Source organism: Echiichthys vipera, assembly GCF_963691815.1.
Source record: "Echiichthys vipera genome assembly, chromosome: 19".
NCBI classification, from domain to species: Eukaryota; Metazoa; Chordata; class Actinopteri; order Perciformes; family Trachinidae; genus Echiichthys; species Echiichthys vipera.
In genome coordinates, this window is record NC_139844.1 from 19,672,304 (window position 1) to 19,696,973 (window position 24,670).

Genomic DNA, 24,670 nt, shown 5'->3' on the forward strand with positions numbered 1-24,670 from the left:
TTAATGAATGAATTAGGCAAAGAAATGAATGATTAAACAGATAACAAGTGGTCAGAGACATCCATTGCACTTATAATTGTGTAATCATATGTATGTAATGTGTTGTATTGTGATCGGTTGTTGAATATGAACTGTACGTGCGCTGATGTTCTGCACAAATGAAGTTAACATTTTTATAAAAAATATAATTGAATTTAATTAATTAGATCATTAATAAGCACCGTTAATCTACCTTTTACAATTTACATTAGTGAATTATTAATTCTTGTTTTAACCTAAAAAACAACATTAATAAGTGATGATAAATAATAAATCATCATCAAATTCGACCTCAATTTTCTCCTTATTTTGTTTTTCATGTGTTGAAATATAAAATTACCCCCCCCCCACTGGCAATTTTACCCATTCTGCAAGATCCACAAAGTATCTCAAAAGCTTAGTGCAAACATGTTTTATTAACATAGTATAAATAGATTAAGCCACATTATTTTACAAAACCTGAGCTCAAGGTAAAACAACAAAAGACATTTATTCATAATACCAATAAATAAATAAATGAAACAGTTGAGCTTTAAACTGCTGCAGAACCTAGGAAAACAATATATGTGTATATGAGAGAAATTGAGCAGAGTGGACATTCTGCCCATGCTTATCCTTGTGTTAACTGTATTTCCACCAGGTGAGAATTGTCAGTGATCCCCAACTTGGTGTGGAAGGACAGTGGTCACTGGTGCACCGTTGCTGCTGGGTTTGTCTTTTCCCTTCATGAAGAAGGTAAGCAGCTCCCCTTTGCCTTTGACAAATATGGGCCCTCTCCGGATAAAGCGGAAGCCATACTCCTTTAGGATGTCATAGCTGTCCTCCACCACCTGAGGGCAGAGCAGGGCACAAAATGTAAAGGAGATGGACAAAGGCAGGAAATTAAAGTTTTAAATGACCATGGAATAAACAAAAGATATAATAACTATGTCTGCCTTTGTGTTTGCTCTACCTGAATGTTTCCCATCACTCCGGTGGACTCCATTCTGCTGGCTACATTGACTGTGTTGCCCCAGATATCATAGTGAGGTTTACGAGCTCCAATCACTCCAGCCAAAACTCCCCCCTTATTCAGACCTGAAGGGGATCAACATGGAAACATGATCATAAATATATGGCAGAGGCGCACATGGACAGGCTTACACACAGTGCCACATACACTCACCGATTCGGAGCATGAAGTTGTTGAAGGACTGTTTGTTGAGGTTGTTGAGGGTGACTTTCATAGCCAAGGCGAAGTCTGCCAGGTCAGCGAGGTGCTGCCAGCGCTCGATCACTGACTGGTCCTCTGGCTGTGGAACAACAGAACAGCATTTCACTATCATCGCCGTATGCAACGCCTTTTTAAAGGTCCCATATTGTAAAACGCAAGATATCCATGTCTTTTTTTGATTATAAAGGAAGCTCAAGGTGCTATATAAATACAGTGAAAGTATCAAAACAGTCAATCCACAGAGAAATGCACAAAGCCCGTATTCAGAAACTGTGCCTTTAAATGAGCCGTCAGGACTTCTGTACGGTTGTGACGTCACAACTTAACTACATGTAAATAGAAAGTGCCACTACAGTGCTGTTACACTCATTCCTCGGCTGCAATGATGGCACAGAAAGGCTGAGAGTGCAGATATGGAAGACCCAGAACAACTGACCAATCAGAGCAGTTAGAGCTTTTTCCAACGGAAGGCTTAAAGACACAGGTGCTAAAATGGAGCGTTTCAGACAGACAGTATGCATAAAACTATGTGTTTTCTGAACATTAATGCTGTAATCAATATTCAGAGCATTAATATAGCAGCAAACAATAATTTGCTATGCTTCTGTAAAGCCTGTAAATATATTTTTAGTAGAAACCAGTATAAAACCAGAGGAGCCTGTTCAGTGGAAAGCTACTCCTGCCCAAGTGTAGGACCAACAGGCTCAAGAACTCCTTTGTAAACATGAATAAAGAGGACAGAAGGGAAGGAGTGGGAGTGACTCACTGGGCAATTAATAATCTACTCTTACATACCTGGACACTTATCCTCTATTTTTTTATATACCTCCCTTGTAAACTTCCGGAAATTCAGTTTTCTTGCGGGAGTCATCCCATCAGTAAAGAGAAGTCTAAGTCTAAGTCTAACTCTGATATGGGAACTTTAAGATACAATTGTTATGTTTGTAACAATGTCTGAACCGTTTTAAGTGTCACACCTTGCGGTTGCTGTATTCGTTCGTGTTGCTCTCTGGGGTGAGTCCTGACGCAGCCATGTAGGTGCTTCCTATTGTCTTGATCTTAGTGATGCAGCGGAACTCATCCCTGTCCAGTAACTGGTGGAGAAAGCCGACATCAAGGGGTCAAGGGGAGTCGTGGACATTTAAAACCTGAGAGTTGTACCATTAGTTCTCCACACGTAAAACCAGCTGTACAAACGCAGTCAGGACTCACGCTGTCAAAGTCTGAGATGATCTCATTGAGAATCCTGAGACACTCAATGCCTCCGTTGTTGATGCCGTCTTCAGTGTAGAAGTCAGAAAAGTTGGGGATGGAAGCAAACATCACACCTATTTCATTGTAAGACTGGCTGTACAGATCCTACAAATAACAAATGATATGATGTTAGTTTGTTCCGATTGCTTTTTTTTTCTTTGATAAAGATTTTGTTCATCCAAAAGCTCATTATCGCTGATTATTAGAAAATAACCAGTGGAAAGTATTTAAAATATAGTTACAAAACAGACCACAAGATGGCACTGATATGCAATAAATTAAATAGGATTCTTGATAGTCCTCATTCATGTCCTTTTGTTTTTCTCAGTGCCCCAAAACCTCCGCATTTCTATATCGTACTGTAACTTGACACACACCACAAGATGGCACTGATATGCAATAAATTAAATGGAATTCTTGATATAACTCATTCATGTCCTTTTCTTTTTCTCAGTGCCCCAAAACCTCCGCATTTCTATATCGTACTGTAACTTGACACACACTCATATGTACCTCGTCTCTCTTTTTGGAGCCCAGGAAATGCTTTGCCACATGCTCTGGCAGCATGTTGGTGACCAGTGCTTCATTCCAGCGTCTCATCTCAAACACCCTCTCCTTCTGGTCATGCACACCGATCTTCCACAGGAACATCTTCCTGGACTGATGCTCCAACTACACACACACACACACCACAGAAGGAACGGACATAATAATATTAATATAATAAGCATTAAGTTATTTGGAGAGGAAAAAAATAGCTTTGAAGCACAGGAGACAGTGACTCACATGACGGGCGAACAAGTAGAAGCCAATCATCATAACAATGATCATCATGGTCATGAGGTACTTCGATGGCACTATGGATGTTCTAGAAACAAGACAGAGGCAGAATAATGTATATTGGACTTACAACTGAATTTTTTAAACAACAAAACAACTAAATATAGCATCAATCGTTCTATCTTGGCTTATTTATATCTGCATTTTTAATAAAATGACAAGAAAAACAAAGTGTTCTTTGAGCTGTTTCATTTCTCACCTGTATGAGGCAAACTGTATATAGTCATACAGGTCGTAAATTTCCCGCCAACTGTAGATATTAACAGCTCCAGTTGCTGTGACGACCAGCACCATGAGGCCCAGCTTAGTGAGATGGCTGACCTGTACCAACATGACGGTGGCGATGAGTGACATCACAGCCATGAAGCTGTAGTGCTTTGGATTCTCTGCACAGCCTCGGTCACCAAGTGACTCCAACACGGGGCCGGAGGTGCTGTTGAAGACTCGAAGGAACGGTGGCACACAGCTCAGCTGCAATATCACAGATGAGGGGAATGAGTCATTCTCAGTTAACACCTGTTACTGTATGTAGCCCAGCTAGGACATGATTTTATTACTAATTTATTCATTTCAGTTGAAACATGAACCTGGGAAGGAACGTTAAAAATATATGTTCTGCTGGCACTTACAACTCCTATAACTACATTAAATAAACTACAGTATTTAACAATAGCAATAAGTCAAACATGTTCTTTTTTTTCCCAAGCCTTTTTGTCCAAGTGTGACTGTCACCGCCACATGACAGTTAAGACAGAGAAGTTAATGTGCGTCCTCTATTCCTGTCAGACCTTGAAGGCAGCAGTGTGTTTAACACGCTGCTCCTGTGGGGCTGTTACAAATGAGCCAGCAGGCAACGAGACAGACAGCTAATGGACCCCACTGGGAACGTGTAGTCAGACACATAGAAGGCAGTGATAGTTTGATGAGGACAAAGTGGAAACACACAAATGGAAAGATGCGCACACACACAAATGTTGGGTGATACGGCGATATGTACGGCAATATGAGAGCATTTAATTAACCAGACTTTTCCCTTAAAGGTCCCATATTGAAAAAAGTGAGATTTCCATGTAATGTTTTTATTATGAAGCAGGTTGAGGTGCTTAAGAAATACTGGGAAGGTATCAAAACGCTCAATCCACAGAGAAATTCACACATCCTGCATTCAGAAACTGTGCCTTTAAACGAGCCGTCAAGACTTTAAATTACTTTAAAAAATTAAAACATGTTGTAGTAGAAACACACAAAAAACTTGAAAATTAACATAACCTTCATAAGCTAAAGAGATCACAATGTTTTTTCATTATTGGGTTGTAAAACAAAAAAACATTAACCTTAGACACACGCACGCGCGCGCACACACACACACACACACACACACACACACACACACACACACACACACACACACACACACACACACACACACACACACACACACACACACACACACACACACACACACACACACACACACACACACACACACACACACACACACACACACACACACACACACACACACACACACACACACACACACACACACACACGGAATGTATCAGAGTTCTCAATGTGTCTTGCAGTCTTACCATGTCAGCGATCACAGCCATGGTAAGAACAAATATGGCCGCCATGGCCCATGTGTTTCTCGCCCACCGCGTGCGATCGATCCACACTGAGAAAGACACCAACCTCTTGGAGAACATCTGAGACGAAAAAACAAACAAACAAACAAACAAACAAACAAACAAACGTGTTTTGACTCAAAATAACAATTTCTCAGTGTAAGTGTGCCCCATTTGATCATGTACATCTGCATCTTAAGCCCAACAGAGGCTGGAAAACACTAATCAATGACATGTTGAGTAAATTCTGTTTCCCATCACCACAACCATGGATACTAATTTTGTTTCCTCACCCTGGGGAAGATGGCAGCCAGGGAGCACACTGCGAGGATAAGCAACAATACCTCTCCTATTGCAAGAGTCACATAGTTCACAGCCAACCTAGAACAAGAACACACATCTTCATTCAATGTCGCTCTAACTTTTGCCATTTCTAAGGCAAGCATGTAAATGTGACGTAGTAAGACAAAGTAAAATAAGTGAACTCACAGTGGGTCTATGAACACCTCCATCGCCGTAATGAAGAACAGCACGATGATGCAGCAGCAGAAAGCCGCTCCGCTTCGCTTCTCCTTTTCTGAAGAGTAGCGCTCCTCCAACTTCCCATCCACAAAACGCAGAGACACAGCGTTGATCTGGTGATCCTTCATTCTGCGAGGAACAGAGATCTAACTTTGCATTCATCGTCCCCTGCTTTCTTTATCTTTCTTTATTCGTCTCATTTTCTTACATTTGCTGAGTTTCTCTCTCCTGCAGCTCCTGCTGTAGTCGCCTGTTGATCACTTGTTCCTCGACCATTTTATTTCTCTGAGACCAGGAGCAAGAAAAGTGAGATCGAATCAAGGTCTTTTTCAAAGAATGTCTGTGGATGTAATCACACTGAGGATTACAGTATGTGTGTTTCCAAGTATGGATATCAATATGCCCTTTACCTATGTGGCCTGGTACAATGACAGTTAAGGGTTGAGAATGAAAAAAAACATTTATCATAGTTCACCTCCTGTTTAGACTCAATGGACGTGGATTGGGGTGAGGCTGCAGTCCCATTGGTTACTGTAGTGTTGATTAACTGGTTTGAATTTCTGTTGGACAGAGTGCCTGGTTTCTGAAGGAAGAAAGCATCTGTTAATGCTAAATCTAGGTTTGTGAGTTAACGTGGCACACACAACTCATGGCCTGAAGGGAATTATTTTTGACGAATAAAATGATAATAGCCTTGAAAGACAATAGTCACTCACATTTCCACTGAGCACATTTGCCACCTGTTCAGGCACTAGAACCAAGTAAGTTTCGATGCCTTTCTCCATTAGGTACTCGCACCTCTCTCCGCCTTCCCCCGGCTCCAGTTCAAATTCTCCGTGCAGACTGTCCTTGGTGGTCTGGGAAATATGCACTCGCCTGTGTAGCACACAAACCTCAAAATGAAATGTGTGAAAGAATCTGATTTCCCCACTCCGACAGTAAAATGTCTGTCTCTGTCTTTGTGTCTGTCTTTGTCTTTCTCTGTCTATCTGTCCGTCTTTTCTCTCTCCTTTTCTTCCTCAGCAACCGGTGCAGACAGATGTCCGTCCTCCACAGAGCTGGGTCTGTCTGACGTTCCTGCCTGTTATAGGGAAGGTTTTCGTTGCCACCGTACTCTACGGGGGAATTGTTGGGTCAATGTTTATCATAGAGTGTGGTCTTAACCTAGTCTGTAAAGTGTCCTGAGATAACTTCTGTTATGATTTGGCACTATAAATAAAATTGAATTGAATTGAATTAAAATACGGCGTCGTTCTCTCACCCAGGTATCCCCCCAGATTCCATCTTGTTGGCTACGGTGACATCTGTGGACCAAACGTCAAACTGCCACCTCTTCTGCCCGAGCACTCCTCCCAGCACAGTGCCTGTGTGAACGCCCACGCGCATGTCCACTTCAGTTTTAGTCTTCTCTCGCACATACCTGGAGCAAGAGGGAGAGCGGAGGATCCCTGTTGTATCTTTGAAGTCATTTTGTGACAAAAAGCCCATTTTTCTTCATCTGTATTGTCTACTTGGCTGCATAGGCAGGACGTTTCTCTCCTATCTGCCTGTCTTCCCTTCTTCCTTGTAAACTTTATATACACTGGAGATCATATTAGAGAAAAACTTTAAATTCTTGATTTATTCTGAATTATTGTTATTTTTTCATGTTCAGAAATTGATAGAATATCCACTGTGGCTATACCACTGCTGTACTAGCATGTTTTCTTTTTAAATAACCAAGGAACTTCAACAAAAAGCTTTATTTTGTGAAAGAAAACAGTGACCATTGTGTCAGAAGAGAAGATTTAAGGCTAGGCTTAGGGTTATAGGATTAAAAAATGAATAGGAAGTGTAGAGACCTCTGCTTTGAATGACTTCCGAGCATTGTGCCCATGTTGGGCCTCATGTACAGCTGCGTGGCAGGGTGAATGCAAATGTTTATGTGAACCTCCTTTGGCAACATTCAATACCTTCGCTGCAATTGTCTCCCAGACAGCTGCGATTTTCATGCAAGACAATGACCCCTGTCACTCTGCAAAATGTGTTACGCAGGTCTTTGAAAATGAACAATGAAAATGCCAGCCCAGAGTCCAGATCTAAACCCCATAGAGAATCTCTGGGAAATCCTCTGCAACAAAGCAATGTCTAAGAAACCCACTACAGTTACTGAACTGTGGAAGAGACTGAAGAAGAATGGACCAAGATCAAACCAGAGCAGTGTGAGAAACTAGTGATTCAAAGCTGTGGCCTCTACACTTCCTATTCATTTTTTAATCCTATAGCCTGAAGAAAGAATTGTTTAAACATTCTCTTTTGACACAATGGTTACTGTTTTTTTCACAAAATAAAGGTTTTTGTTGAAGTGCCTTTGTTATTTAATAAAACATGCTAGGACATGAGCAGTATGGCCTCAGCAGATTTCCATCAAATCCTGAACAATGAAAAATAACAGTATTTTAGAATGAATCAAGTATTTAGAATTTGTTCTCTAATTTTGATCTCCACTGTATATGTGTATATATATATATATATATACAGTATATATATATATATATATATATATATATATATATATATATATATATATATATATATATATGTGTATATATATATATATATATATATATATGTATATATAGTATATTGTCTTTATATTTAAAATGTGATTCCCTGTTATCTTACGCACAAGATATGCAAATAAAGTGACAATAATGCCACCTGGACATCATCACTATCCCTTCCCTTAACTTAAGGCTAAGTCTTTGTTTTATGCCTTTAGTACCACTTACGAAATGGCGTCTACCATCGCTAGGCCCATCATTATGGAGCAGGCAGCGTGATCATCTCTGAAGTCAGGTAGACCGCAGATGCAATAGTAACAGTCTCCCAGGATCTTGATCCTCAGTTGGTGATGTTCCTGCGAGAGAGCAAGAGAAGAGAGAGTTCCAGGTTGTGCTTATTTTCAGCAAATTTCATTTTATTCTTGTATTTTGGGTTTCTACTAGAACATGTTTACATGCTTTAACGTTAAATGTGACTGTCTGTCTAAATATATTTGTATGCACCCTCTGTCTGAAACGCTCCGTTTTAGCACCTATCCTCTTAACCCCCCCAAAAAAGCCCAATTTGCTCTGATTGGTCAGCATCTGGGCTCCCTCGTCTCCTCCTTGTCATTGCATTTGGAGAATAACTGTAATTTTTTAGTTGTGACATCACAACCATACAGAAGTCCAGACAGCTCGTCACTGAATATGGGCAGTGTGATTTTCTATTGACACTTTCACAGTATTTCTATAGCACCTCAGCGTGCTTTATACTAAAGAAAGAAAGAGAGAAATCTCACTTTTTCACAATACCTTTACAGTAAATTAAGTGTACAGCAAAATAGTGGCAATATGCAGAAAGGCAGAATTATAACTGTAAAACCATGGAAAATTAGATATCATCTATATAAAACATGACCAATAACAATAGCTTGACTGTCAATCAAAACAAGGAAGAGAAACAAGCACATGGAGAGAATACAACAAACTACAACGGACACACGTGAAAACAGACACTCACTTCTGCCAGTTTGTCGAAGCGGGCGAACAGTTCATTGAGCAGCTTTACGAGCTCCTGGGCACTACAGGCTGAGGACAGCTGGGTGAAGCCCACTATGTCAGCAAACAGGATACTGGAACAGAGGCAAAGAGGTTGCAATGTGACGATTAGCAAGCTGTAAAAATACTATAACAATGATAACTGAATCACCATTCAAACTCCCTCTCCTCAAAAATCTGATTTTGCGATCCTCACCTGACATTTTCGTGGCGGTACATGTACATGGTGTTGAACTGCTGCTGCTGGACCTCGCTCTGATTGGCCTGGTTCTTCATGCCCTGCAGCATCTCATCGGCGATGTGTTTGGGCAGGATGGACAGTAACAGTTCCTCCTACACGGAGACACAGTTAAAGAACGGGGAGCTTTGTCAGGAAGAAAACATTTGTCCCGTGTGTATCACGTGTGTGTGTTTGTTTGTGTGTGTGTTTGTGCGTGCAGAGCATGTCTGAGGAAAGGGATTCACATGAGACCCTGTCAACTGGTGTAATATGTTCTGGATGGACGGGTCCGTCTGTATTCTACCGAGCCCTGCAATGCAAAGACACTTTGGGAATTAAACCTCCTCTCTTCTTGTCTTTCTATCCTTATCCTCATACCCTAGACACTAGTCAATTACGCCAATTAACCAACAGTATAACCAAATGGACCATAAACAACTTAATCATAGAGAAAGAGCGGTGTATAGCTGCAAAAGGAATACCCTAGAGAAAGCAATACTAAAAGAGGTAGATTAACACGAAGGGTAACAAAGATCAATAGTCAAATATAAGGACAAAAAGGTTAAAAAATATATAAAATCATATCCTGATGCAGTTTTGGTAAAGGTTCTGTTGGATGTCAGAGCTCAAGCTGACAGAATTGTGTCAGGTCCCTGACGGTGGCTCCGCTGGTGAGAAGAGTGCCTCTAATCAACCCGTTAGTCCCGAGCTCAGCAAAACATGCTGTAATTAGGGAGCATGGTGTTCTACCTCACAGGTCTGTTTGTGCATATGTGTATGTGTGTGTGTGTGTGTGTGTGTGTGTTTGTATGCCCCACTGACCTGCTGGGTGCTCTGCTCCTCCAGTGTGAGTTTGACCTCTAGTGACTGACGGGCCTCCAAAAAAGCGATCCTGTACTTCCTGTCCGCCATGTAGTATGACATCACACCCACAGTGGCTGCGCACAGGTACAGCATCACGTTGGCTAGGAGCTGATGAGAGGATGTGTGTTTTGTGTGGTGGTTAGTTTCCTCACTGTCACTTTGTAACCATTGTCTGTCAATGTCACACATTTACTTGCTAACTTTTAAATTGGGATTTGTAGTTTCTAGATGAATCAGATGGATTCTGAAGCTGTGGAGTGTATTTCTTGCCTCAAACATTTTTTGCGATTTAGTAAACTGTTGAAGGGGTGTTTTGTTTCTACTTGAACATGCTTTAATGTTCAAAAGCACATTATTTTTCTCATACTGTCTGTCTGAATATGCCTGTCCCCCTTCCGAAAAAGCCCAGTCTGCTCTGATTGATCAGCGTTTACGGGTCTCTGCACCATCATTGCAGCCGGATAATGAATGTGACAGCACTTTACTTATTATCACAGGCCTGATTTTCACTGGCGACGCTGGAGACATAATCCCCACCACTTTTTGAAGTGCCCAATTTTGTCCCCACCACAATTTATTCTGAAAAATAACGTGCAACAGTGATGACAAGAGACGATGTGAGTTGCATTGTCACATGACTATGGGAATTGGATAGCGACAGTGTGACAAAAAAGGACAGAAGAGACGTTGAAGTTAGCTTAAAGATGCTAAAGAAATAAAAGGATAGAAGGACATGCTACTTCAGAGAAACTTATCGAGTAACTTGAGCTAAAAAAAAGATTTTTTCTCAGGTAGGCTTACTTTAGTTCATGTCACCAAGTGGTTGTCTTTTTACGTGAAGTCTTTCCACCACTTTCAAAGCAAAGTGACGCCCATGCCCATTACAGTTGTGACATCACAAATGTACAGCAATTCTGACGGCTCGTTAAAGGCGCAGTTTCTGAATATAGACTGTGTGCATGTCTCTGTGGATTAAGCATTTTGATATTTTATCAGTATTTATATAGCACCTCGACCTAAGTTATGATTAAAAAAAAACAAGAAGTCTAACTTTTTAGAATAAGCTACCTTTAAGTTGCAGGCATAGACTGTATGGTTGCAGGTGCTTTGTTAATAGTCACTTTACTGAGGGTCGTACCTGTCTCACCAGCATTGGCCCCTGCAGGTTATCTGCAAACCTCTGAGCCAAGGTCACCCCCAATACCAGGGTGTGTATCCCACAGGAGAGGGCTGAGAGCAGGACAAGGGGCACTACGTTCAGTGGGAGTGTCAGAAAGCTGGAGAAACTGAAAAAGGCCTGCCAGCCCACAGAGTCACTGGCTTGGAGGAAACGATCATAGTTCAGACCCATGTAACATAAAACGTGGACGGTGATCATCAGCCACAGTATGTACGGCACTGCTCCGCGTGAGACCGGGGATGCGGGGAGCTTCTGCAGCCTGCACAGCGTGTAGAGCACAATGTCCGCCGCCAGGCCCACAGCTGCGACCACCACCATGGCCAGCTTGTCTTGAGTGTACACCACCGCGCACATGATGATGATGAAGCTGTTGAAAAGAGCAGCAAACATCACCAGCACGAGCAGGTTTTCTTGTCTCTGTCGGCGGAAGTAGTTCTGGTAAATTCTCTCCAGTGATTCCGGCACAAAAGTGAGGCGCACTGAGCGCGGCAGGCAGCGGCAGCAGCTCGACTGGAGTTCGGTCACTTCACGCGTCAGACCCGCTCCGTGATCGGTGGGAACCTGCACTGAATACTCCATTGAGTACTCTGCAGACTGCTCCGTGTCCGTTGTATGGACCCGGTTCAGAGACATGTTGGTTTTAATAAAGGTAATCCTTCATGAGGTAGTAATACTGTTGAACATGAAAACCAAAATCCATGGAAAGGTTGGGGTGCGTCCCATCTTTGTGCAAAATGTTACTTTTTCTTGCTGCCCAAATCAATCCATCTTAATGAAAAACATCTCAGTGTTACAATTGGAGTAGTTTCCCCACATATAGACTTGTGAAAACGAGCTTACCTTTTGAAATTATTGCCATGTTTCTTCATGGTAAGGTACGGTGCAGTTAAATTCTTAATTCTTATTCTAAGTATGTCCGATTACCAGCTTCTCACAGTCTTGAAACTGCTGCTCCCTCCCCAGGCTGCTTCAGCGGGAAAACTTCTTCTTTCTTGCTACTGCAGTCCTGTGTGCTGCCATGGTAGACCAACAAAACCCTGAGCCACAGGTGGATAACCATCTGCATGCAACATATCATCTTCTCAGAGAGGGTAAAATGGGTGTATATAGGCAGCACATCTTTTTTTGATGTATAAATCCATGTCCATATGCTTCTTAAGCGATAAGCTTTGCGCAATAGACTTTACTCTAAAATGCTCTTCAGTCATCTGATGTTATTCTTTGCTTCTCTCTCCTCCCACTCCCCCCTCCCTTTTCTAAACAGCAAGTCCTCTGTTACTGTTGCTAAGATGAAACCAAAGTAACTGTCAGCTTGCAATCATGTCTTGGGAAATGTGGCGAAGCCTGTGTGAAGAGGTGAGGATCATTTAACAACTGACCACTTATTTTTATCCCCCAGTATTTTACTGTAAGATATCAATACTTTAGGGATTAAATACACAAACACATGCTAGGATTCCCCATTAATGTTTATTTTTGTCAGTAATTACTGATAATGTTACAGAGCCAGAGCTCAAAACCAAGGATTTGATCGGTCCTTGTGTGCGCTTGTTGTCTGCAGTGATTTTCCTATCATGCCACTAAGAGCGCATCCCAAAGCCAACAATATAGCCACCAGAACTCCCACAGTCCCCAGTCTCCCCAGAGCTGCAGTACCCATCACTGCAGCCCCGAGTGTCCCGGCACCGATAGGTGCTGCTGCTGCGGTGACCGTCTCCATGCCGATTCCTTTAATTAGCTCTGGCCCCAGGAGAAGGCCCCTTTGTAGATTCACCCGAGTGTGGAATGGGCTCTTTGGTGAACCCAGAACAAACGCACCTACTGTAACAAGGGTGATTGTTGTAAGTTCTGATGTTGTCAGGAGAGTCGCTTTCAGTGGTACGCCTTTCATTGCCAGAATTGCACCACTGACAACTGAACCTAAAACTGCTAAAGTTAAATTTCTAGACCCGAATGCCTGTTTAGCTGCAACGCTTGCAGCTCCGAGAGACACCCCTGCAGCTGTGGCGGCTCCCAACGTTCCCCCCGTGCTGCTTCGGGTCCCTAGAGAAGCGCTCGATAGCAGAATGGCTCTTAGGGAAACTGATGATATTAAAGCAGCTCCCACAGCGACCTTTCCAGCCACCTCTGGCCCCAGTCCAACCATGGCCACTGTTCCCAGGCCAGCTCCTAGCAGCCCTGCAGACAGAAACGCCACCCAGAGGACTGATTGCAGCATCAAAACCACCTCTGCTTCAGACCCTTCACCTGCTTCACCTGCCCCCAGACCTACTGAAAACCCCAGCATCCCCACAAAAACCGAGTAGAAGAATATTCTCTCCAAAAGTTTGCAACCGCTCTTAGACCTCGGCCTTTGTGTTATCCTCTCTGTCAGAGCCTTTCGAAGGGCACAAAGCACAGAGATGGTCAGTCCTGCGACGAAAAGTCCAACCATGACACCCATTCTTCCATATACAACACTGATGTAGAGAGTGGTGAAGATGATTAACAAAGCCGTGGACAAGTCGTTAATATTGGAGTGCGAGTAGACTACGAGGACCAGAATGCCTTGGGCTGCAAAGTAGATCCAAGTTGGTAGGACGCCCGCCAACACTCCAGTAGTGACAGCGCCAACCACAACAGACGCTCCCGTTGTGGCGTCCACCAACCACGGCAACCCCACTCCAACTTTGGTCCACAGCTTCATCACCATGCCAGCGAGGAGGAAACCGCTCCCCAGAGAAGCAAGCACTGAGGTGAACACGAGGCATGCCGTCACCACGCCGACGCCCGTGGAACCGGCTTTGGCAGCAGACAGAGTTGTGGCAGTCAGCAGGGCGCCATCTTCAGTCAGCGTGGGCTCAAGGGCAAATAGTGCAGCTTCTCCGAAAGAAAAACCAGCTGCTGCACTTCGGAGGATTGTCGCCACCGTACCAAAAACACCTGGGAAGAGTAAAGATAGATATCTATATGCACATTCTACTATATTCACCACTGGTTGAAAATTAAAAAAGTACATTTACTTCCAGACCAACACCGGTTTTACATGTGAAGTTCAATTTACTCCAAATGGGGAGCCTGAGAAAAGAGTGAAATCATGTCTGCTGAGGCTCTGGAGGAGAAAATAACCCTGATGATGTCACCCGTACACATTTTTAACAGAAATCCTGCATTACATACTGTGGCATGGAGTTTGAAAGGTGCAGGCTTACCTCACACACGGGAAGTGTTACTAAAGATGGAAGTTGCATTGCAGGAGGAAATATATTAAGGGCTGGATGAGTATTTTGTTTTACATAGTTATTAATTTTTTTATTTTGTGTTTTGTTTTTACTAATTGACTGTTTTCAGTCTTCACTTGAATCATTTTCTTAATGTCCGCCCCTTTGTAAAGTACTTTGTTACACCACATTTTGCAATAAAGTTTTATATAAATACTCATCATCATATTTTTATATTTCATGCTAGGAAGTGTATTTCCATTTCAGATGTGAATATTGTACTTTTTACTCCACTAAAGAAAAGAAAACGTATGATCAAATTATGGAATATGATTAATGTTATAAATGAAACTACCCAATGACAGTATGTTGCCTAAACTACTTTAAATGAGCTGCATCTTCACCTGCCACAGTAAACAACAGCTTAAATCACTGGTATTAATCCAATAATATATATAGTTATACAGTATATAACTCTGACTCCTAACAGCATTAGGAGTACTTTTACTTTAAGTACATCTACATAATACATGTGTGATTTTATTAACTACATTTTGAATGCATGACTTTTACTTGGAATTTAATACTTTTACGTTGAGATATTTCTACTTTTACTAAAGTAAAGCCTATGTGAATATTGCATCCACCACTTGTATGCTCTCCACTTGCAATAAACTGCTGCTGTCACTTTAAGAAGAAAGTGAAACCACTTCCTCGGGTCCATGCTGAAACTTAAAACTAGGGAGTCTGAACTACTAACTAAGAACAACAAACATTTCCAGCAGACCATTTTACCACACACCTGCGTCTGGGGAGTGGATTCCTTGCCAAACAAAACAACAACTGTGGTTCATTTTAAGTATCACAACAGCAGCTCTGTGTCATGGCTGCAGCTTTTAGATCCTGTTCAGATATCAAGTCTGGTCAGCAGATAAAAGCAGCTGTATGGGTGTCTGACAGTGTTCTTGAATCTCAGTTTAACTTAAAATGTTTGCATTGTCTTTTTCAAGTTCCTCTTACCCAGGCTTGTTTCTGCCATGGCTCCTTGTGGGTGCCTGTGCAAAAGACCTCAGGCACAGGAATAGGCTCCACCTTTTCCTGTGTGATATCACTTTTCACCTTCAGAGGGCAGAAACAACCGGGGAAAAACACTGCCTGCTGTCACCATCAGTGACCCTGAGCCACAGGTGGATCTCCATTTGCATGCAGACAGAAGGGCATCTTATTTTGATGTAAAAAATATTTGTATTACTTGTGGTAAGATCTGAACAACAGACTCTACCATCAGCTGGCTTCTGATGTTGTTCTTTGCTTCTCTCTCCCCCCGTTCCCCTCTCTTTTTTTACTAAACAGCAAGTCCTCTGTAACTGTTGCTAAGATGAAGTATAGCAGGAAATATGCAATGCTGGCGTGAAGATGTGAGGAAAAGAAATCATTAAAGCTGTGATGGACTAGCAACCTGTCCAGGGTGTACCCCGCCTCATGCCTGATGTTGGCTGGGATAGGCTCCAGCCCCCCCCCCCCCTGCGACCCTGATAGGGACAAGTGGTTGTAAATGGCGTGACGGCCGTTTCCTTGTGGCTCACTTTCACTTTATTTCCTTTACACTCGACCAAGTAAGGTTGTTTATCACAGTGTCTGTGCGTCTAAAGGTCTGATCAGATAGCAGCTAAGAGAACAAGTAGAGGACGTCAGCTGCTAACGCCAAACTTCCCCTAACAGAGCATTTCACTGAATACAGTAAGTATGTTTATATTTCACTTTGTAAATGATGTCATGGTCTGCCAGCAAACACTGTTTGTATCCCTTTTTTATTTTTCAGGATAAATGCAATTCATAAATTATTGGCTACCGCTTACAAAGAAAAAACAACATTTTAAATCATATAGTATGAGGTGATAATCATTTCCACATGTAGGCGATTCTATCTGCCATGTTGCTAAACTTTATGTGGACAGTTTATGTTGGAGAACTCACCTGGCAGGTTGTTGTAGCTTTCAGTCACACCATGTGAGACTGCTTTAATGAAAATGCTTTAGAAAGGTATACAGTTAGGTGATTTTGCTGCATTTTCATTAATCAGACATTTGTGCACAGTCAGGACACCTGGATGTCCCCCAGCATACTGACACCTGATCCAACTCAGTGTCTTTTTTTGTCTTTTTCCTCTGCAGAAATGCATTTGGCCGTGCCCCTATTTGCGTCGGCGCTTTCCGCGGCCACCTTTGCCCTTGACAATGGCGTGATGAGGACCCCACCGATGGGCTGGTTGGCATGGGAACGATTCCGCTGTGACACTGACTGTGAACACGACCCCAAGAACTGCATCAGGCGAGCCGACATAATATGAATATAACCCACTGTGATCTCACAAGAGCTTCTCTTTAAAAAACAGGTGTGACAAAGTTTTTTCCAATAATGAAATCGCACCATTGGAATGAGCCACCGTACTACTATTTGAGATACAAATTCAAAACTAGAAAATGCGCTTCCTGTGAAAATTGCGTGGACATGGTTTAATGCTGAAGCTACACTGAAAAAGCTTAATATGTGCAAAAATCTGAAAACGCTGAATATTTAAAAGGACTATTCAAAAGCTGAAATTATGCAAATAGCCACCTCTGTGAGAGCCAATTAGAAGCCAGCTCTGGGAGAGCCAATGAAAAGCCAGCTAGGTTAGAGCCACTCCGAGGCTAGCTCTGTGAGAGCCAATCAGAGGCCAACTATGTGAGAGCCAATCAGAGGCTAGCTCTGTGAGAGCCAATCGGAGTCCGGCTCTATGAGATCTCCATTGGTTTGCATTATAAAAATATGGAAAAAGCTAAACAGATGAAGTTGATCAGGTGCGTTCCACCTCATAATGACACATTTCTGTCTTATGTTTTAGTGAGAATCTGTTCATCGACATGGCAGACAGACTCTCCGAGGACGGCTGGAGGGAACTTGGCTACGTCTACATGCACATAGACGATTGCTGGTCCTCCATGTTGAGAGACGAGAAGGGACGGCTACAGGCTGACCCTAAAAGGTAAGGGCTTAGTATATACTGTTACTCACAGACACCGCCACATACACAAAGAAGAGCTGTTGTTCCTCAGTGCAAACATTAATCTGTAACTTCTTTAGCCTCCTAAGTCAATAAAACAGTTGATCGAGGTGATTACAGTGTGACAACCATACTGTATTATATGCAGCACTGGCATACTGTAAGTATGATAAAGGCATCGCTGACAATTTAAAGTGAAAGAGTGATGACACACAAAATCACACTATGGTTATTCATTTAAATAAACAGCTGCAGGCTTTTTGGATTCAGAGCTTCACTGTTTCAATGCAAACATACAGTATACGTATCAGTAAAGGCGTAACAATTCAAGTTTTAGTACAATTAATATTGTGTTAATTGGTTTTCATAAAACACAAGTTTTACAGATTAGTACAAGGCAAATAAACTTTTTTTTTAAGTTGGAAAAAAAAGAAAGACAAAAATTATAATAATGAAAATCCCCCATAATAAATAACAAAATAGATTAATAAATAATAATCAATAAATAAAAGAAAACATAAACAAATAAAAAAGGGGATGGGGATTCAGCTGCTTACCAGTTCAATATGAAAGGTATAGCCGCTGGTTGAATGAATGAATGAATGAATGAATGAATTTTATTTTTGGTTATACATAACATAATGACATAATATTTTGACAATTTCAACCAAAAAAAGGATTGGGCTGAAGCAACTTGCTTTTATTAGCCCACCTGACGAAATAAAGGCCATGATTCATACAGCTGTCTTTTAAAGGTTTATTTCCCTCTGCTCCTTAGCAGACACCGTGAAAACTATGAAACAAAGATAAATTGACAACTTTTAAACACACGTCTAGCCGTTTCAAAGTCTCCTAATAAAGTGTAAATTATCAGACAGGCCTATACACATGAGTGAGGCAATCTTACATCTTCAAAACATACAGTACAGGTGCACACGTAATATCTCTCCCCCCGGTCCACATGTCGAAGTGTCCTTGGGTCTTGGCTCCCCGTGCTGTGCATGGGTGTGTTAATGTGGTGTGAATGGTTAGATCAGATTATATGGTAGGTAGATGTCAACTGCCATCAGTGTGAATGTCTGTGTGAATGTGACAGACACTGTGAAGCGCCTTGAGTAGTCAGATGACTAGCTATATAAGTACAAGTCCATTTACCATATGGAAACATGAAATTACCGTGTGCGCCTCTCGAACCATGCAGAATGATTAAAGTTTGTGGCTGTGCGTTCCACCACTGTCGCCATGATGGGTCTCTCTGCCGCCATGCTTAGCTTACATCCCATAATGAAAAACCTGATCAAACTGGTCATGTGACCCCTCAAACTCTTGAATTGGCATTATTTACACAGTTTACACAAAACAGTCTGGATTTGAAAATAAAGTTTTGCTTTTAAATACTTACAACATATAAATAAAACATTAACAGAAAAATGTCTCTCAGACAGTTACAAAAGGGTTAAAAAAATCTGAATAAACTAAAAGTACAGTACAATTAATATGTTTGTAATCTAGCGACAAAGGAGTGCCAGAGACTGTGTATATTGGAGGTGAACTTCCATTTTTCCTCACTCTCCATCAGGTTCCCAGGAGGCATCCCTAAACTGGCCCGCTACATGCACGACAGGGGTCTCAAGCTGGGCATCTATGGGGACATGGGCACGCACACCTGTGGGGGCTTCCCCGGCACAACACTGGACAAGATCGAGTTAGACGCTCAGACGTTTGCTGACTGGGGGGTGGATATGCTTAAGTTTGACGGCTGTTATTCTAACGCCACAGAGCAAGAGCAGGGTAAGAAAGGACGAAGGGATGTTTACGTTGTGGTTACTGAGATGTTGCTGACTTGATTTGACTCTCGTTCCTCTCTTGGACAGGTTACCCTCTCATGTCAAAGGCTTTAAATGCCACTGGCCGTCCCATTGGATACGCCTGCAGCTGGCCTGTATACCAGGGAGGCCTGCCACCAAAGGTATAATCAGGATGTCTCAAAATTTGGTCACCTGAAGCTTTAGGTTTGACGGTTTAAAAATGTAACGTTTTCTCCCCAGTGGAAAATGACTCTGTGTTGTTCTAATATTTGAAATCCTTCTAATTCTCCACTTAAATTCTAATATTATTTTTTTCTTTTTTGTTAAACTGATTTATGTTTTCAGGTAAACTACACTCAGTTGGGTGAGATCTGCAACTTGTGGCGTAACTATGGCGACATCCAGGACTCTTGGGACAGTGTCCTGAACATCATTGACTGGTTCTTTGAAAACCAGGATGTCCTGGCACCTGCAGCCGGACCTGGCAAGTGGAACGACCCTGATATGGTTTGTTTATTTGACATAATACCTGACATTATATCCATATATTTACAGTTTATTTTTCTACTAAATGGTCTGTCGATAAGGTTAGTAAACTCGTATGGCAGTTAAGAAAAATCCTACTAGTTAGAAAAAACAATGCTACAGGTAAATGAGCCTGTGAATGTTCTCACTTGTCCAGGTCATCGTTATCCCCAAAGCAATTTCAGTCAAAAGCAACTGGACTTGGTTATTTGTCTAGGAAGACGTTTCACCTCTCATCCAAGAGGCTTCATCAGTTCATGTACGCAACTGACCAGGCTGGGACTGGACCAACTAACTGGTGTGGAGATCCAGGTATTTAACCTCTCACAAGGCCGATGATGTCACTGGAACCCTTTGTGCTCCAAGTGCCAACGACCGTCGCTAGAGCGGCAGTCGTTGGTGGGAAGTTTGCTACGACTTCGTTAGTGCTCTAATGATTCTTAACGAAAGACAGTCGTTGGAGTCACAAGTGGCCATTTGTGGACAGTTGTTCTTTGAGGTTAAATTGTTGAATCTCCTGGGAAGGGATGAAAGGGCAGCATTGTAAATTGGAGGTTTACATGAGGAATGCAACAAGGAATGCAAAGATACTTTGGAGAAACAAAACAACCACTGCAAAAAAGCATGGCACAGGAGAGCTAATTCCTCAGGCCTGGACTCTGCTGTCCACTTAGGGCGCGCTCACACTATCCTCCCGGACCGAGAACCGGACTTTAGGGTACTTGTCCCCCCTCCCTCTCCCCCCCGCGCCCCAGCCCCGTTTGTACTCACACTACCAGGGCCTCGGCCAATACTTCTTGCTGTCCATACGCCTTCAAGCCGTAACACGTCACACGCATTGATCGCGTGTGTGTGGCTTTGTTTACAAATCTTTCCACAGACCTCGGAGTTTTTGTGCGTCTTGTCGACTGTTTTTGAATATTTTCATCCGACCAAATCTGCAGTAAACACTCCACCTCCGCACCACACCAACATGAACCTTTCACCACCATTGTTGTTGTTGTTAAATATCCGCGCATGGTCCGTCCTTCATTTACATGTCCGAACAGGCGGACATAACGCTACTGCCGTAGGGCTCGTGCTCGTGCGCGTACACGTGCGCAGGCTCGTGCTCGTACATGTGCAAACGGCTCCGCTAAAGCCCACCTCTTTCAAGCGGGCCGTGGAGGGCCAGCTGGCCCCAGTTGAGCGCGGAGCGGGTGCGCTCACACTACTTAAAGGTACTAGACTTTAGCTGAAAAACCGGTTTTGGCCGCGGCCAAAAGGATAGTGTGATCACGCTCTTACATCTCAAGGAGAAAGCCCACTCCTTTGAGGACAACAATGTCCACATCCTGGACAGAGAGGACAGATGGTTTTGAAAGAGGAGTAAAAGAAGCCATCTATGCACAACCTCAAAGAACAACTGTTCACAAATGGCCTCCTGTGACTCCAACGACTGTCGTTAAGACTGAATTGGGAACTAACAAAGTCGAAACCTACTTCCCACCAACGACTGTCACTCTAACGACGGTCGTTGGCACTTGGAACACAAAGGGTTCCAGTGACATCATCGACCTTGTGAGAGGTTAAATACCTGGATCTCCACACCAGTTAGTTGGACCAGTCCCAGCCTGGTCAGATGCGTACATTAACTGATGAAGCCTCTTGGATGAGAGGTGAAACGTCTTCCTAGACAAATAACCAAGTCCAGTTGCTTTTGACTGAAATTGCTTTGGGGATGCTACAGGTAATTGTCATTTAATATTCCTTGATTTTTTGACCTCCACAGCTGATTGTTGGTGACTTTGGCCTCAGCATGGATCAGACTCGGTCTCAGATGGCTCTGTGGGCGATTACGGCTGCTCCTCTTTTCATGTCCAATGACCTGCGCACCATCAGCGGTGGGGCACGCAGTATCTTGCAAAACAAAGTGGCCATTAGCATCAACCAGGACCCCATGGGCATCCAGGGAAGGCGCATTGTAAAGGTGACACGCATGGATCTTGCAGCTTCTTGCAAGTGATCAAGATGAAAACCAAAACAATCCAGAAATTAGCTGGTTAGAGATTTTTCTTCTCATTCTTTGTCTCATTTTTAACCAAGCCCCCACCAGAGCAACTTCCTGGTTGATCCAATAAAGAAGTACCTAAAAGTGCAGTTCAGTGAGTGGCCACTAGAGGCATGTTTCATAATAGAACAGTTTCTCTATGACCCCCAACAGGCCTTATTCACAGCATAAATAAACCTATTTAAGGCCTGGTACAAAAAACACTCTAGTCTTTATGTTTAGGTCATATCTCCATGACAACAATAAGGGGGCTGATTTTTTTTTTTGTACAACGCTAATTTTTATTTTATTTGAAGGTAAAGTTTATGAATAACTAGGGGAGTAGCCTCTTGAGTGACAGCTAGCCACTGGCCATCACTTGCCTTGGAGTCATACTTCAACCAGATGGAGGTATCTCCCTCCCCCGAACGTCACATCAATGCCCTTTTTTAGTAAGAGGAAATGAGGCGGAGCCAAGTCTGACAAGATGGCGACGGCAGTCTATGTTTTCAACACATTCTCGTCCTTTTCTTTCTGCCAGGAGAAGAGTGGCATTCAGGTGTTCTGGCGCCCCCTGTCAAAAAATGCCAGCGCTTTGGTATTCTTCAGTCGCCGTACTGACATGCCCTACCGCTACCAGACTACCCTGAGCAAACTCAACTACACCACCGGCAGCTACGAGGTATGTCTTTAAAAGTTTTCTAGACATTCTTTTAGATTCAGACAGCAATGTATCGTTTCTGGTCCATTCCCAGCTCCTCAATATGGAGACATTAAATTCCACTGTGCACGCCACCTAAACATCTGGTCAAATGGATACTGCTATCTGTTCATAATGTCACCACCTTTTTTTCTATGACTTTTCAACATGATTGTTTACACCTGAGCACTATGGGATGTGTCTACATATCTATATATCCTATATCTATACCCCCCTAGAACAGTCAAGCCTTGTTATCGGTAATGGGGCCCCCCAGGGGCCTATTCTTGGTCCCTTACTAATTAAACTATACATAAATAACAGATGTTTTACAGATTAGGATAATTTTATATGCCCTGGGATTCACCAGGCTCCGACTCATCTTCAGTCGTCCTTTGATGCTTTTTCAATTATGATTTATTTTATTCATAGACTTATTTTAAATGCAGATAAGACCAAGTGCATGGTATTCTCTGCTTCCACGACTCTCACTTACTTTCCTGCCATTAAATCTTTAAATGCCACCTACTGTCTGTCTGTTCTTAACGGTAAAACTATTGTTCAGTCAACTTTGATGTCTGCACTTGATATCTGTTCTGTGCTGTCATGTTGCCCCATCGTTACTTCAGCAGCTGAACTCTGCTTATCACAGAACATAACCTTTTATCACTACCCATCATTGCTCATCACTGCTCAAGGTTGGATGGACTTTGGTGTCTCGTGATATTAATCTACAGTATAAAGTTCTTCTAAACTTCTCTAATTTAAATGATCTGACTACAGTAGAATTGAAAACAGATCTCAATCTACTGCTACTACTAATGTCTTAATCTTTATGCTGAATTGATTTGCTGCTCTTATACTACGGTATCGATCCACTTGACACACATGGTTAATTATACCGTTCCTCAGATCTACGACGTCTTCGCTGAGAAGACCATGACGCTGAAAGACTCCACTGGCTTTGTGGTGTCAGTGAACCCCACAGGTGTGGTCATGTGGTACGTGTCTGCTCCTGCCAAACTGAACCGTCGAGTTCTATAAAGGTGGCAGACTCCAGGGATCTGTCTACAATGATAATGATGAAAACGCCATTCCTCGTGTCTTCCTCTGATCGCTGACCGATGTGAACTCCATCACATGACATTTTGTTTCTGGAGATATCACTTATCTGAAATTCTTCATGTAATCCTTGTCTCAAATTTAGCACTTGCAGTATCAATATTGATCAAGTAACAGAGTTAAAAACAAAGCACACTTCACATTCTAGTGAGAAAAGCAATGACTGCGGTTCGCCGCTTAACAGAGCATGATACCTGATGATTAATTGTATCTCTGTTGAGATCGGTAAAGCGGGAGAAACTGATTGTAGATCAGCACTGTCACTCAGAAGTCTTCTTATTGAAACTTATTTTCAGGAAGCAGGATGATAAAATAATGTTTTTTTGTATTTTGCTTTGCTAAAGAAGACATTTTTTTATTGTTTAACAAATGAATACGTTTTTAAATAAGAAATTATTCTGTAAATTATGCGTTTTTTTCTTCACTGAAATAAATCATTTGCATAACGTAAATGAATAACAAAATGTTTGAAGACTCATCCTTTGGAAAAGCAGGACATCTGGACCACAGTCCCTTTATAGACAACCTAATAACATTTACAACTACACACTTGATTGTTTCCTTTATTGATGGTTTATTAACATTAATAGTTGACTGGCTACTTCTTCTGATGACCTACTCGCGATCCGTATTTCATTATGGGCTTACCAACATGTATAATTGGAAACAAGATGACATAAGAAAGTGAGAAACATGGGCCCCTTTATTAACGACTCACTAATATAAATTAATAGGCTAGGCCTACCTGATGACTTGGAGGGGTCTAATAAGGGGGCGCATCTATGTTCCCCAGGTCTTATATAACCCGCATTGTTTGTGATCAACAATGTTCCCCAGTTTTCACAGAAAGGGTCCTATGTTCCCCGGTCTGTTATTTTTTTTCACAACCAGTGCTG

The 24,670-nt window shown here is 42.3% G+C and overlaps 3 protein-coding genes across 3 annotated transcripts; 1 reads left to right on the forward strand and 2 right to left on the reverse strand.

Moving 5' to 3' along the window:
- Window positions 1-689: 689 nt before the first annotated feature.
- Window positions 690-12,048, reverse strand: LOC310961422 (adenylate cyclase type 3-like; the record flags this gene model as incomplete). Its single annotated transcript, XM_083933472.1, has 20 exons — window positions 11,303-12,048; window positions 10,123-10,272; window positions 9,277-9,413; window positions 9,043-9,154; window positions 8,268-8,395; window positions 6,758-6,916; window positions 6,213-6,372; window positions 5,972-6,079; window positions 5,705-5,781; window positions 5,464-5,625; window positions 5,268-5,355; window positions 4,939-5,055; window positions 3,546-3,817; window positions 3,293-3,374; window positions 3,020-3,178; window positions 2,465-2,611; window positions 2,230-2,346; window positions 1,205-1,331; window positions 992-1,116; window positions 690-869 (listed from the first exon to the last, which is right to left on the reverse strand). The coding sequence occupies exons 1-20, from the start codon at window positions 11,975-11,977 to the stop codon at window positions 690-692; spliced, it is 3,282 nt and encodes a 1,093-aa protein (XP_083789598.1). The 5' UTR covers window positions 11,978-12,048.
- Window positions 12,049-12,857: 809 nt separating this feature from the next.
- On the reverse strand, window positions 12,858-15,640 carry LOC310961711 (uncharacterized protein; the record flags this gene model as incomplete). The annotated part of the gene is made up of 2 exons (XM_083933922.1): window positions 15,565-15,640; window positions 12,858-14,266 (listed from the first exon to the last, which is right to left on the reverse strand). Exons 1-2 carry the CDS (start codon window positions 15,581-15,583, stop codon window positions 12,858-12,860), a joined length of 1,428 nt encoding a protein of 475 aa, XP_083790048.1. The 5' UTR covers window positions 15,584-15,640.
- Window positions 15,641-16,720: 1,080 nt separating this feature from the next.
- On the forward strand, window positions 16,721-23,696 carry LOC310961473 (alpha-N-acetylgalactosaminidase-like; the record flags this gene model as incomplete). Its single annotated transcript, XM_083933547.1, has 8 exons — window positions 16,721-16,875; window positions 17,432-17,572; window positions 19,170-19,381; window positions 19,465-19,559; window positions 19,744-19,905; window positions 21,695-21,892; window positions 22,494-22,634; window positions 23,565-23,696. 8 exons carry the CDS (start codon window positions 16,721-16,723, stop codon window positions 23,694-23,696), a joined length of 1,236 nt encoding a protein of 411 aa, XP_083789673.1.
- Window positions 23,697-24,670: the final 974 nt, after the last annotated feature.